The sequence below is a fragment of the Neoarius graeffei genome, chromosome 3, assembly GCF_027579695.1.
Source record: "Neoarius graeffei isolate fNeoGra1 chromosome 3, fNeoGra1.pri, whole genome shotgun sequence".
NCBI lineage: Eukaryota > Metazoa > Chordata > Actinopteri > Siluriformes > Ariidae > Neoarius > Neoarius graeffei.
The window spans coordinates 99285932-99302442 of NC_083571.1; the positions used below are offsets into that span (position 1 = coordinate 99285932).

The window sequence follows — 16511 nt, forward strand, 5'->3', positions numbered from 1 at the left end:
AGTAGGATATATTTGAATAGAATATTTGGGATGATGAAATCCAATTGGAAGTAAATATTTACTTTAAGAAGCTGAAGCTGGTCAAATGTCAGATCTTTCACAGGAACTTCAAACAACATCATAGAATTCTTGTCATTTTTCTGTGGAAGACATGTTGCGCAACGTCAACGGCTTTGTAACAAAAAACAAAACAACATGCCAATAAACCTAGGGTTGAAGGGCAGCTACCATTCCGCCATTCTGTTTGTGAAAGCAATAAACAGAGATTAGATTAGGGGTCTTATGATTCCAACAAGTCCAAATTAGTCACCTTCTTAGTGGAGATACAGCATGTAAGATCATGGTACACAATTGGAACCAAGTCTTTGGACAGATGGACATCAAATTCCACATAGGCAGCACCCTATAATAAGACATTGATATTTTATCTTACACTGAAACACCAATCAAATAAATATATGCAAGGGAAGCAACTCTAGTAATATTCACTTACATGACTAGCAGCACTTAGAAATGAGGCAATTGTGTTTTCACTGATCTTGTGATGTCTGCAACAGAGATTAATATCAACTAGAAATATAAAAAGATAGTAACAAAAACCAGTCGCTGAAAAGATAGTTTATAACCACATTTCGGTGTATTTGAAACTATCCAAATGGTTAAGCAATAAGTAAAACTGAAGTAAATTTAGTAAATACAGATACAAAGCAACATCTTTCCAATGAAATGTATGAAGAAAAGTTCACTCTGACAGACCAAAAAACAAGAGTGCTCTGAGAGCACAATATCCCCCGCTGGCAACTAGGCCATAACTCTGGTAAAATGCGACTGAATTGAACAAAATAGCAATATGTGTATTACTGACATATAACAAAGAATCCTGTCAAGTTTCGTGAAACTCCTCCAAAATTTGTAAGAGGAGTTGATTTCAGAAGGTGAGTACCCTTCCTGCGACAGACATCGTCACAACATAATCCCCTGTCGGGCCTTTCGGCCAGCGGGGGATAAAAATTGAGAGGGAAGTTGATTTCAGAAAGCAAGCACACCTTGATGAAACTGACAAAGTACAAATTTGTTAATAAATCAAGGGCATAACTCTGGTAAAAATTTGCCCAAATTAAACTAAATTTCAATATGTGTATGACTGTCATATATCAAAGCTTTCTGCCAAGTTTGGTGAAATTCCTCCACAAATTATGAAAGAAGTTGATGTCAGAAGGCAAGCACACCTTCATGAAATTGTGAAAGTTCAAGGTTGTTAATCAAGGGCCACAACTCTTGTAAAATGCAACCGAATTGAACAAAATAGCAATATGTGTACTCCTGACATAGAACAACGGCTTGTGCTAAATTTCGTGAAATTCCTCCAAAAATTATGAGAGGAGTTGATTTTGGCCAGTGGGGGATTAAAAAAAAAAAAAAAAAAAAAAATTCTCAATTGCTATATTCTGAACCAAGATAGCGAAGTAGGACATTTGTTCAATATAGCCGCCATGCTGCACATTTTCCTTTCAATGAGCCCTTAAAAGAAAAATGCTACAAGTTTTTGAACATCTAATACAAATGTAAGATATACATCTTTTCCTCGCTATTAGTACAAATATTATAACAAAAATTATCTTAAAAGTGTATAACTTCAGTCTATAATTATACACACTACAACCCTGATTCCAAAAAAGTTGGGACAAAGTACAAATTGTAAGTAAAAACGGAATGCAATGATGTGGAAGTTTCAAAAATCCATATTTTATTCAGAATAGAACATAGATGACATATCAAATGTTTAAACTGAGAAAATCTATCATTTAAAGAGAAAAATTAGGCGATTTTAAATTTCATGACAACAACACATCTCAAAAAAGTTGGGACAAGGCCATGTTTCCCACTGTGAGACATCCCCTTTTCTCTTTACAACAGTCTGTAAACGTCTGGGGACTGAGGAGACAAGTTGCTCAAGTTTAGGGATAGGAATGTTAACCCATTCTTGTCTAATGTAGGATTCTAGTTGCTCAACTGTCTTAGGTTTTTTTTTGTCGTATCTTCCGTTTTATGATGCACCAAATGTTTTCTATGGGCGAAAGATCTGGACTGCAGGCTGGGCAGTTCAGTACCCAGACCCTAATTCTACGCAGCCATGATGCTGTAATTGATGCAGTATGTGGTTTGGCATTGTCATGTTGATAAATGCAAGGTCTTCCCTGAAAGAGACGTCGTCTGGATGGGAGCATATGTTGCTCTAGAACCTGGATATACCTTTCAGCATTGATGGTGTCTTTCCAGATGTGTAAGCTGCCCATGCCACACGCACTAATTTTTTTGATTGATTGCTTTATTCTGAACAGTAAAGAAGATATTTAAAAAAAAAAAAAATGCAATCATCAAAACATCGTCATAAACAAACAGAATAGCGTAGCCACAAGGCAGTAACATAATGTTCGTAAAGGATTAGGAAGAAGTTAATGACTTATCAAATCCTAACCCTCTATACCACTGCTAATCAAACGTCACTTTCCACCATAATAAACCAGATATACAAAAGAAAACAAAATCAACAAAAAAAGAAAACATACCAACATGGTATAATATTGACCAAATCAAATCATATATACAGATACTTATGCATATATATATACACACACACATACAATACATATATACAGTACATATACACATACCTATAACTATACACATCCATACGTACAGACACCCATATCATAATTATGCATATGAGTGATTCCACGCTTATGGGTACTGAAATGGGGACATGAACTTATTCACCTAAAACCATTTCTTTTTTTACCATCAGGTCACAAAACATGTAATCTTTAATGAATGATATGTTAAAAGATAACTTTAATTTTCTGAGATGTAATAAAAACATTTATATGCCAAAGTCAAGCCTATGAGTTCCAAAATGATGTCTGTTACATTACTTCTGTTACGATTGTCCATCTCGCGTCTGTTACAAATTAATTACAATCTAGCTATATACCATGTTAATCTTATTGAAAGAATGTGTATGTTTATTCTACTACACATGTTTATTAATTATATTTGCTAAAACATCACCTTCCTATGTTTCAAAAAGTAATTCTACATTGTTAAAATTGAGAATATATATGTTCACAACACTTCTGTTACGTTCTGACTTTGGCATATAAATATGTTTTTATTACATCTCAGAAAATTAAAGTTATCTTTTAACATATCATTCATTAAAGATTACATGTTTTGTGACCTGATGGTAAAAAAACACAAGTCCTAAAAGCAGATAAAGAGAACCCAGTTAAACAAATGAGACAAAAATATTATACTTGCTCATTTATTTATTGAGGAAAATGATCCAATATTACATATCTGTGAGTGTCAAAAATATGTGAACGTCTAGGATTAGCAGTTAATTTGAAGGTGAAATTAGAGTCAGGTGTTTTCAATCAATGGGATGACAATCAGGTGTGAGTGGGCACCCTGTTTTATTTAAAGAACAGGGATCTATCAAAGTCTGATCTTCACAACACATGTTTGTGGAAGTGTATCATGGCACGAACAAAGGAGATTTCTGAGGACCTCAGAAAAAGCGTTGTTGATGCACATCAGGCTGGAAAAGGTTAAAAAACCATCTCTGAAGAGTTTGGACTCCACCAATCCACAGTCAGACAGATTGTGTACAAATGGAGGAAATTCAAGACCATTGTTACCCTTCCCAGGAGTGGTCGACCAACAAAGATCACTCCAAGAGCAAGGCGTATAATAGTCGGCAAGGTCACAAAGGACCCCAGGGTAACTTCTAAGCAACTGAAGACCTCTCTCACATTGGCTAATGTTAATGTTCATGAGTCCACCATCAGGAGAACACTGAACAACAATGCTGTGCATGGCAGGGTTGCAAGGAGAAAGCCACTGCTCTCCAAAAAGAACATTGCTGCTTGTCTGCAGTTTACTAAAGATCACGTGGACAAGCCAGAAGGCTATTGGAAAAATGTTTTGTGGACGGATGAGACCAAAATAGAACTTTTTGGTTTAAATGAGAAGCGTTATGTTTGGATAAAGGAAAACACTGCATTCCAGCATAAGAACCTTATCCCATCTGTGAAACATGGTGGTGGTAGTATCATGGCTTGGGACTGTTTTGCTGCATCTGGGCCAGGACGGCTTGCCATCATTGATGGAACAATGAATTCTGAATTATACCAGTGAATTCTAAAAGAAAATGTCAGGACATCTGTCCATGAACTGAATCTCAAGAGACAGTGGGTCATGCAGCAAGACAACGACCCTAAGGACACAAGTCGTTCTACCAAAGAATGGTTAAAGAAGAATAAAGTTAATGTTTTGGAATGGCCAAGTCAAAGTCCTGACCTTAATCCAATCAAAATGTTGTGGAAGGACCTGAAGCGAGCAGTTCATGTGAGGAAACCCACCAACATCCCAGAGTTGAAGCTGTTCTGTACGGAGGAATGGGCTAAAATTCCTCCAAGCCGGTGTGCAGGACTGATCAACAGTTACCGGAAGCGTTTAGTTGCAGTTATTGCTGCACAAGGGGGTCACACCAGATACTGAAAGCAAAGGTTCACATACTTTTGCCACTCACAGATATGTAATATTGGATCATTTTCCTCAATAAATAAATGACCAAGTATAATATTTTTGTCTCATTTGTTTAACTGGGTTCTCTTTATCTACTTTTAAGACGTGTGAAAATCTGATGATGTTTTAGGTCATATTTATGCAGAAATATAGAAAATTCTAAAGGGTTCACAAACTTTCAAGCACCACTGTGTGTGTATATATATAAAACACAAAAATACTCACATTTTATATAATATATATATCCGTATGTACCCATACCCACATATATACACTTATATTATCAATAGAATGTTATTGTAATTCCTCCTCCCTATACCTCAAAGATCTGTTCCTTATACCCTTTTTTGAACTGGTTTATAATTGTACATTTCATGAGCTCCACATTCAAACTGTTCCATAGCTTTACTCCACAAATAGAAATACTGAACATTTTTAACATTGTCCTAGCACTGCGAATTTAAAATTTCAATTTCCCCCTAAAATTATAGCCCCCCTCTCTATCCAAGAACATTGTTTGGATATTCCTTGGTACTTTATAATTCCTTACTTTGTACATTATTAAGGCAGTTTTATATTCTATAATATCCCTGAATTTTAAACATTTTGAATTTAGGAATAGTGAATTACTATGATCTCGGTAACCAGCACTATGAATTATTCTTATATCTCTTTTTTGAAGTATGGACCCTTTTCACGTGACGTCATGACAAACGCGGCCGCCATTTTGGACATGTACTACCAGTAGTTTACCACAGCCAGCATTGAGGAACGGCAGCAAAGAAAGTGTTTATTTTCAGCAAGACTTCCATCATGCCACTATATTGTTGTGCGCCTGGATGTAGTAACTATCAACAAACAAGGCAAGGGTTATCATTTTATCGGATCCCGAAGGAGAAGATGGATAGCGGCCATTAACAGATTGGCAGCCCTCGGCATACCAGCGCTTGTGCAGTGACCACTTTGTTGGAGGTAAGACGAATAAAATTAGCCAGAAAAGGCATTACATTGCTGTTAACATTCTGTGGCGGCGAGTGTGTAACCAAATAGGCTAAAATAACCCATTGTAACCTCTTTGTTCTTCTGTAGTAGCTATTAGCTAACGACATTAGCTAGCGTTGTGTTCCTTTGCTGTTGGTAGACTGTAGGACAGATCAGAGGCAGTGTCCTACAAACAGCGCTTAATTTGAGGGGGAGCAAGCCGGAGCGCGCTCCGGAACCTCGGGCGTTGGCTCCGGCAGCTATTTACACTGGATCCAGTGATCCGACACCTCTTTTGACCATGTAACAAAAAAAAAAAACGATTGTCTTTAGGCTTGCCATCCTTCCACTTGCGAGTGGTAAGTGATCTGCGCTGGGATCACACACACAGCGGCTCAGTCCCGAATCGTGGCTTGTGCACTTCACTCGCGCGCTGTGTGAGCTGCGCAGGGCCGGAGTGCGCACCCTCCAGAGGGCACTCGCTGTTCAGGGCGGAGTGATTTGGAGCGCAGGATGCCTGCGGAGCCGAGCGTATCCGTGTATTGGTGTTGCTGTGTGCAGACGAATCGTGTATTGGTGTTGCTGTGTGCACACTAATCGCTTTTAAAACCGTTAATCTGATGATCCGCTGATACGGTCTAATGTAAACATGGGCTAAGTGTTTAAAACAAGAGGAACATGTATTTGTCTCTTAAATCCAGGCCGTTCCCTGTAATCTCTAACACTGGGTTGGAGAAAGTAATGGCAAATAGCGAGTGCACAAACCATAGAAGGTAAACTGTACACAGCGCCAGGGCAGTGTGATGGTATGTCTACTTTTAGATTGTGTTAGCTTATCAATGAACACACTCGTCACTCGACGAGTTTCACGTCTTTACGACGGATACTTAAATGTGTGTTAGGTATTATTGTTGCAGTCTAAGCAGTCATTGTAGCAGCTAGATGAGCGAGAACCGAAAGGGTCTGTGCCATAAACCGTTATTTCTGTACGGCGTTGCTAATGTGTCGTTACTGTTGTTATTTCTCCCTCTGCTCGCCCTGTAAATGCCCTACGTCGCTGGATAGCGAAGGTGTTTTCTGCATCTCGCTCCTTTTTCTTGTATGTTCTCCGTTTGTCGCCTTCCTCGCATTCAAACCAATTTGAGCCGAAGTCTGCTACATGTCCAAAATGGTGGTCGCGTTTACGAAGGTCATGTGACTGAAAAGGGTCTATAGTTATTGCATAAAGTGAACATTTATACGCATTTCCCCACTCCACTGAGCAGTAATTTAAGTACGGTAAAACCAGGGAACAGTAAAGAATGCGGAGTGAATTACAGTCCAGGACGTGCTTAGCTTTACTCAACACAGATATGCTTCTTGATAGTTTAATTAGTATGTATTTTATATGTGATTTCCAATTAATTCTATCATCTATTATTACCCCAAGAAATTTATTATTAGAAACTCTTTCAATATCAACACCATCTACCTGTACATTTATTGCCCTATTTATTTTATAATTATTAAATAACATGATTTTAGTTTTAGACAGATTTAATGATAATTTTTTTTTTATCAAACCAACTTTTTAACCTGCACAATTCTGAAGAGATTATGTTTTCTAACTTATGTAAATTTGTTCCAGAACAAAACACATTTGTGTCATCTGCAAATAATACCATCTTAAATATCTTTGATACATTGCACATATCATTTATATCAAGAATAAACAGTTTAGGACCCAATACTGGCCCCTGAGGGACACCACAATCAATATTCAAACGAGTTGAGACAGAGTCACCCAACTTCACAAATTGTGTCCTGTTGTTCAAATAACTTCTTATCCAATTTAATACAACTCCCCTTATCTCATATTGTTCCATCTTATGAATTAATATCATGATTAATAATATCAAAAGCTTTTTGAAGATCAATAAATATCCCAGCGACATATTTCTTATCTATAGAGTTACTGATTTCCTCTATTGACTCCATTAGTGCCATCTCTGTTGATCTATTTGCTCTAAATCCATATTGACCATCACAGAGTAGTTTGTATTTTTCAATGAATTTATCTAATCTGTTATTGAATAGCTTTTCAAGAATTTTGGAGAATTGAGGAAGTAAAGAAACAGGTCTGCAATTTGTGAAGTTGTGTTTGTCCCCAGATTTATACAATGGAATTACTTTTGCTATTTTCATATTACTTGGAAATGTACCGGTTTGAAATGACAAGTTACAGATGTATGTTAATGGTTTAGAAATCCCCCCAATAATAGTTTTCACTAGTTTCATATCAATATCATTATAATCTGTGGACATTACTACATTTATTAACTATATCAATAATTTCCTTCTCATCTACTAGTGTAAGAAACATAGAACAAGAATTCCTCTTTATAATATTATCTATACAATCATCATTTGTTACCGGATCAGAGATATTTTGAGCTAATCTTGGTCCAACATTAACAAAAAAATTATTAAAACTATTAGCAACTACATCCATGTTATAATTTTCGATACCTTTGTCATTAAAGTATTTAGGGTAATGTATTTGTCCAGAGCCATCTTTAATAATACTATTTAATATATTCCATATTCCTTTAATATTATTTTTGCTATTATATATTAATTTACCATAATAATCCTTCCTACATCTCCCTATGATACTCGTTAACTTATTTTTATATTTATTTTCTGCCTCTTCGGTTCTTAATTTAATAAATTCTCTATATAGAGTGTTTTTCTTCTTACAGGCATTTTGTAATCCCTTAGTAATCCAAGGTTGATCCTTATAGTTTTGTTTTGTACTATATTGCTTCAGTGGGCAATTTTTATCATATAATAATTTGAATATACTTAAAAAGTTATCATATGCTCTATCAATGCTATTCTCTATATAAACTGATTCCCAGTCTTGTATTAATAAATCATTATTTAATGCAAACATGGCTTCCTCAGTCCTAACTCTTCTATACTTAAGTTTATGGTCTGTCACATTTCTCTTATGATTACAGTCATAAATTGTAAAAACTGGTAGATGATCACTAATATCACTGATTAATATTCCACTTATGTTATTATCTATATCATTGGTAAATATATTTATTAAGGTAGCACTATGGTCAGTAATTCTGGTGGGTCTGGTAATTTTTGGGTGGAGACTCATACTGTACATGGTATTAATAAATTCCTCAGTCATACTGTGCTTATTAGGAACAGATCAATATTAGTATCCCCACAAATGAAGATAACTTTATTATCTACTGTAAATGTCTTTTCTACCCAGTCCTTAAACGCCTCTATACTAGTTTCTGGCGCTCTATATACCATACAGTATACAGCTAATTAATACATTTCTACTTTTTTCAATATTAATTTCGATTGTTAAACATTCCAATAAGTTATCAATCACCGCTGTCATGCCATCTATTAACTTACAATTCAAATTACAGTCCACATACACCACCACTCCTCCTCCACCTTTATTTTTCCTATTTATATAATTAAATTCATATCCAGCCAGTTCGAAATCCACTCCTTTCTCCAGGTCAATCCAGGTCTCCGAGATGGCAATTATGCTGAATGGATGAGTAAACTGACTTAAGTATTTCTTGATGTGTTTGAAGTTAGCGTACATGCTTCTGCTGTTGAGGTGTATTATTGATAATTTTCCCACAGCCTGAGTGGACTGATTGTACTGTTCCTCTGTGTAATAGTGGCAACTGTCATTAATGGTTGAGAAAAAGTTATTGTCCGGGTCTGTGTCATTTTCTGTATCCAGTAGTTTATGGTCAGCGAATTCATGTGGTTTCAGTTCCAGATTTTCATAATCAACAAGCAATTGCGTGAGCCGAGTAGTGTTCCAAGTAATGGATGAAGGAGTTATTTCAGTGTGTGTCATGGTTGAGTTTGGTGTAGTGTCACGTAGGTATTGATTACCGTACAGTCCTGATAGCATCACTGGTATTTGTCCAAGTCCTCGATGTTCCGTATGACCAGAACTCTCGCCTCCTCCGGTGTCCCGTTCAGCTTGATGAATACTTTGCAGTTGGTGATCCATGTAGATTGAATTTCATTTTCCTTCTTCAGATGTCGTGCTTTGCTGGCGATGTCAGCATTGCATTTTGTCAGGTGCTCGTTGATGTAGACGTTTGTACCTTTCAGTTTCCTTCCTTGTTTCAGCAGTGTAGCTTTATGTTTCCGGCTGATGAATCTCATGATGATGGCGGTGTTCTCCTGGTCTCTCCTGGGTAGAATGTGGCAGGCCTCGACGTTGTTGCAATCAATATCGATTCCCTTCGAATGTAGGAATGCCGACACTTGTTGCTCCACGGAGTTGCTGCCCAGTTCATCAGATTCTCCCTCCCTTGTCACCGCTTTTGCATATGACCGGGGTTTAATTTGAATCCCAGTGACAATGACGTCGTTCATCCTGGTGTACTGTTCCAATTCAGCAACTCTGCTCTCCAGGTGGGCGAGACGCCGGTCCTTCTCGGCGTTCTGCAGCCTGAGCGACTTTACTTCCGTCACCAGGTCCATGATGGTTTTCTGTTGCTGTTTAATAACAGAAACCTCTTCTGCCAGAAAGTCGAGTGACTTTTTAATGTCCTCGCCTTCCTCGGCTGTAAAGTTATTTTTGGGTGGCATAATTCACCAATAAATCCATCCAATTCGGAAAAATGTTTGGAGAGTCCTTTCCTCACCTCACTGACTTTCCAAAATTTCCCGCCAGAGGGAAATGCAACCCCATACCATCAGAGATGCAGGCTTCTGAACTGAGCGCTGATAACAACTTGGGTCGTCCTTCTCCTCTTTAGTCCGAATGACACGGCGTCCCTGATTTCCATAAAGAACTTCAAATTTTGATTTGTCTGACCACAGAACAGTTTTCCACTTTGCCACAGTCCATTTTAAATGAGCCTTGGCCCAGAGAAGACGTCTGCGCTTCTGGATCATGTTTAGATACGGCTTCTTCTTTGAACTATAGAGTTTTAGCTGGCAACGGCGGATGGCACGGTGAATTGTGTTCACAGATAATGTTCTCTGGAAATATTCCTGAGCCCATTTTGTGATTTCCAATACAGAAGCATGTCTGTGTGTGATGCAGTGCCGTCTAAGGGCCCGAAGATCACGGGCACCCAGTATGGTTTTCCGGCCTTGACCCTTACGCACACAGATTCTTCCAGATTCTCTGAATCTTTTGATGATATTATGCACTGTAGATGATGATATGTTCAAACTCTTTGCAATTTTACACTATCGAACTCCTTTCTGATATTGCTCCACTATTTGTCGGCGCAGAATTAGGGGGATTGGTGATCCTCTTCCCATCTTTACTTCCGAGAGCCGCTGCCACTCCAAGATGTTCTTTTTATACCCAGTCATGTTAATAACCTATTGCCAATTGACCTAATGAGTTGCAATTTGGTCCTCCAGCTGTTCCTTTTTTGTACCTTTAACTTTTCCAGCCTCTTATTGCCCCTGTCCCAACTTTTTTGAGATGTGTTGCTGTCATGAATTTTCAAATGAGCCAATATTTGGCATGAAATTTCAAAATGTCTCACTTTCGACATTTGATATGTTGTCTATGTTCTATTGTGAATACAATATCAGTTTTTGAGATTTGTAAATTATTGCATTCCGTTTTTAATTACAATTAGTACTTTGTCCCAACTTTTTTGGAATCGGGGTTGTACATAAAAATAGAACAATTAAGAACACTATGGCTCTCGAGACTGCTCAGCACAGAAATGGTTTCAGTGTGAACGTGTTTCAGCTTACTTGGCAGCATGGGTGCTCCCTGCTCCTCTGTGGCCCACATCCAGCGCACTCCTCTTTCGCCAGTACTTAGTGTAACACTGGCTCATGTCACATTTAAAGCCTCGAATAGGCCGAATAACCAGGTAGTCCACTGCAAATCACACAACATATCCAACATGAAAACCTCCTCTAGTTTTTCAAATGTAGCTACACCTAAACATCCGAGATTGTGTTTATGTGCACTGGCTATGCCTTTCTGTATTTACATACAACATAAGCAAATGTGTCTGAAGGACAAAACCATAGGAAATTATATAAAATGCGTCAAGACATGCTAGTGTCAACACGTTAGACATATTATGGGAAAACGGATTAATGGAAGTGATTATCTCAAAACAGAGAACAGTGTTTCAAGGTCATTGGCATATATTACCCACAATACCAGCCGACAACCTGCTGATAGCAGTGCCAGCAAGATTTGGCTCCTATTTCATTTCTAACTGAAGACAGCAAAGCAGCAGTGCTTTAGTCCTTTAGGATGTCCAGCTCCCTCACCTCCTCATCTGTATATTCTCTTCAAACAGATCCGGCCTCAAAGAGTCACCTTTCATTCTAATTTCATGATCAATGACAGTGCATGTCATCTCATTAACATTATTGTTCTAAAATAGTCTCATCTCATTATCTCTAGCCGCTTTATCCTGTTCTACGGGGTCGCAGGCAAGCTGGAGCCTATCCCAGCTGACTACGGGCGAAAGGCGGGGTACACCCTGGACAAGTCGCCAGGTCATCACAGGGCTGACACATAGACACAGACAACCATTCACACTCACATTCACACCTACGGTCAATTTAGAGTCACCAGTTAACCTAACCTGCATGTCTTTGGACTGTGGGGGAAACCGGAGCACCCGGAGGAAACCCACGCAGACACGGGGAGAACATGCAAACTCCACACAGAAAGGCCCTCGCCGGCCCCGGGGCTCGAACCCAGGACCTTCTTGCTGTGAGGCGACAGCACTAACCACTACACCACCGTGCCGCCCTTCTAAAATAGTGAGTTAAAAAAAAAAAAAGGGCTTTGCTTTTAGGAACCAAGATAAAAACCTGACCATTATTCTTTAAAGCATGTATGCAGAACCGTGGCCTCACTTTCGTTCATAAATGCCTTGAGACTTCAAGAATGGCACAGGAAGAGTTTTAAGCGTTAACAATAAATCTAATATAGTAATTTTTACGATTAAAGTGATTTATATAGGTAGCGGTCTGAGTGAATGACCTTGACATCCGTAACGTCACAACAGGAAGTCTATCGGTCCCATCGCCATTTCCGCTATACTAAAACACAGAGCTGACTGCAACTCCGATCCTCCATTTTGAGCTAATTTATCACCATGCCATGTAACAGAAGGTGGATTTACGTTGCATTCATGGTCCAAGAATGTTCAAACTGCAAAGATTTGGATGCATTTTGCGAGAAGTTCACAGGCACATTGTGCGTCTACGAAGTGGTCTCTCCTCTGCACATTTTACTGAAGACTCATACGAAACCTCTGATCTGTTGCGGAGCGTTGGCTATAAGCCTGTATTGAAAGAGGGTGCGGTACCAACAATTAAAGAAAAACTACAAGAAAAGGAAAGTATTTATTTATTTTATTTTTTGAAAGGAAAGTAAGTTTAGTTGCACCAGTCCTCCCGAAGCGTGAGCCGAGGTTTGTTGATAAAACCCAGAATGGGATGTGACCCATCACTTGGGCAGTGACCTCCCTGCGGTTGTTGCTAAAACCAGTGACATCCCGTTCCGTCCCGGGTTTTAGTAATTGCCTGAGCCAAGCAGTAATGGCGGAGTACTCCGTATGGAGAAAATGGAGAATGAGTGGAGCAACTGTCTGATTTTCTCCACTGGATATCGCTGCCATCTCACCCTTACGTGGAAGAAGCGAATGAACGGAGAACTGAACGAACAACTGAAAGTCAGACTGTTTCAAAACAAATCGACCACAAGGTCGGCCTTCAAGAAGCGAGAACACAGACGGGTAAGCTCCAACTCTTATTTGGACAAAAACACAACAACAACACATTGTTTACCTGCATTTAGATTAATACATGTAACTTGTATTGTGTGTTTAAGTTTCCAGTATACGATTATTTAATTTGCTTCAGAATGTGATTGTCTCAGTTTATCTGATTATTTAATTAGCCTTTTACGTTTTATCAGTGAAAATGCATGCATGTACATGTATGTTGCATAAGTTATAACACCTATCCTGTTTTAATGAGAGTCAACCCACAATCAATGAAGTCAAATCAGTCTTATGCCCCTTTTCCACCAAAGCAGTTCCAGGGCTGGTTCGGGGCCAGTGCTTAGTTTGGAACCGGGTTTTCTGTTTCCACTGACAAAGAACTGGCTCTGGGGTCAGAAAAACCGGTTCCAGGCTAGCACCAACTCTCTGCTGGGCCAGAGGAAAGAACCGCTTACGTCAGAGGGGGGGGGGGGGGGGGGGGAGTTGTTAAGACCAACAACAATAACAAGACCGCGAAAGATCGCCATTTTTAAGCGATGAGAAGCAGCAGCTGTACAAACGCAAAGTCATCCATTATTATCATTGTTGTTGTTGCTGCTGCTTCTTCAGTGTTGTTTTTGCTTTGATATTCGCGCTAAGGTTTATGCAAACATAGCGACGTAACTGACGTATACAGCGACGTAATGACGTATACAGAGACGTGACTGACGTATACAGCGACGTGACTGACATGGCTTCCTTTAGCACCGCGAGCTATGGAAAAGCAAACTGGTTCTCAGCTGGCTCACGAGTTGTGAACCAGCACTGGCCCCAAACCAGCCCTGGAACTGATTTGGTGGAAAAGAGGCATTAGTTGAGCAAGTCGGTAACGGGATTTCTTACTTTCACCATAAATTTTTATTTATATGACTTTGGTCTATAGCTGTAAAAGGCCTCGGCCTTAAAACCGGTTACTGCTGTGACGTCATGCACTCAGGGCTGGCTGGCTCAGCGGGGCAGCTCGAATGCCAACTTTGTGGTTGATTTTAACTCTCAAAAATATATACATTTTTAATTCCCATTTATGCAGCATACAAGAGTCAAAGATGGAGATACTATCCACTCAGAAATTTATTTTAAAATAAAAAGGTTCTGCGTATCTGCTTTAAGTTTAATAGTATCTGCTTTCCTATTTAACAAAATAATTTCTACTGAATTCAGATCTGGCAACTGGGAAGGCCGAAAAACTCCTTGTCATGTTCATGAAACCCTTCTGAGACATCTTTTGCTTCGTGACATGGTGCATGAAGTAGCCATTAGTTAATTGTGCCCATGAAGGGATGCAACAACACCTCAAACATGCCAGATCATTCAAGTGATGAATGATTAGTATTAAATGGGCCCAAAGTGCACCAAGAAAACATTCTCCACACTGTTACACAACCTACGCCAGCCTGGACTGTTGACACAAGGCAGGTTGGGTCCATGGAATCATGCTGTTGGCACCGAACTCTGACCCCACCATCAGTGTGCCTCAGCAGAAATTGAGATTCATCAGACCAGACCAGACCACATTTTTCCAGTCTTCAACTATCCAGTTTTGGCGAGTCTGTGCCCACTGCAGCCTCAGCTTTCTGTCCTTGGCTGACAGAAGTGGAATCTGACATGGTCTTCTGTTGTTGTAGCCCATCCATCTTCAAGGTTTTCAAGACGTACTGTACATTCAGAGATGCTTTTCTGCTCACCACAATTGTACGGAGTGGTTATCTGAGTTACTGTAGCCTTTCTGTCAACTTGAACCACTCTGGCCATTCTCCAAGGCGTTTCTGTCCACAGAACTGCTGTTCACTGGATATTTAAATAATATTGGCTGGCGTTGAATGGTAGATCAGATATATTCCATCCAGCTAGCATGATATTGAACGAGTCGAAGACAAGTTCATTTCATTCACATGAAACTTATTTTTTAATAAAAACTGCTACATCCCCACCCTTTTTGGGTGTGTCAGTCCTGAAAATATTATATCCAATCAATTTCAATACCCTTATCTGAAACAGATTTGCTGAGCCAAGTTGCAGATGTAATTGTACTATCGGAATCAGTTGAATGTGCCCAAATATGAATCATTTCCATTTTAGCTACCAAACTGCAGACATTCAGATGGAATAAGCCAAGCCAAGTCCTCGCTTTAAAATCGGCAGAAGTATTAAAACTTGTAACAGAATCTGGTCCAGGATTGGGTTGCATGTTCCCAGAAATCAGCAACAATAAAACAAATCAGCCACCTCTGCCCAAGTGATCTACTGTAAGATTTCTTGGAATTATTGACTTTTGGTACAAACCCATGAAGAACACAAAGAAATTTTTAAATTGTTTTGAAGAGCCATAACACTGATCAAACGAACCAAGTTGACAGCGTCTGAGGAAAGGAGTAGGGGTAGGGGAAACGATTTGACATTTATACTGCGCTTAACGCACAACCAGACGTGCACGTTCTCCAGAATGCTGCACCCAGGACTGGAAATACTGGTTTGGAGTGGTCATTCCAATGAGAGCCATTTCCATTGGCGCCCACAGTTAACAAACAGAGCGTAGCAAAGAGCAACAGTGTAAAGTTCATTGCCATCTGACCTTTCAGTCAGATAAAACAGCAAAGACGCAGAAGAAATACAGAGCCAGAATTAACTCAGTGCCGTTAAAATCCAATCTTGTTTATTTCTCCTGCATGAGATGACGCCCTGATGCTAGCTGTAAACAGGAAGACAAGCCCAGTGAAGCAATGAGGTAGATATACAGAAATGGAACCCATCAAAAAGCGACGTCTTAGCAATCCAGCTCTGGCGGGAACTGGCTCTAAGATCCACCAGAGAGTGATCCAGAGACTTGAATCTTTATCATGAGGACAATTGGGCCATCAGAGATAAACTGCTTCAATCAACAGGTTTTGGTTAAGCGTCACAGAATTACTTTCTACCATTCTTGGCGGTCACATCCCAGCAACCCCTTCCCTATATATACTTGGTGATACAACCGCTATCAATATAAGCACCTCATGCTAGTAGCGCTGCTAGTAGCACTGACTATCGCCAAGAAAACAATCCTCATGAACTGGAAATCAAGGAATACTGTACACATCACTCACTGGAAAAATTTGTTCACGGATTATACATCATTGGACAATATATCTACTC

The 16511-nt window shown here is 39.3% G+C and overlaps 1 protein-coding gene across 2 annotated transcripts in view; it reads right to left on the reverse strand.

Moving 5' to 3' along the window:
* Positions 1 to 16511, reverse strand: part of gpcpd1 (glycerophosphocholine phosphodiesterase 1) — an 87937-nt gene that overhangs the window by 35286 nt on the left and 36140 nt on the right. For both annotated transcript variants that reach the window (XM_060917758.1, XM_060917759.1), the window contains 4 exons: positions 11338 to 11467; positions 494 to 548; positions 311 to 403; positions 63 to 140 (listed from right to left, as the gene is read on the reverse strand). In XM_060917758.1, coding sequence (XP_060773741.1) covers positions 63 to 140; positions 311 to 403; positions 494 to 548; positions 11338 to 11467 — 356 coding nt within the window. The remainder of the gene's footprint in view (positions 1 to 62; positions 141 to 310; positions 404 to 493; positions 549 to 11337; positions 11468 to 16511) is intronic.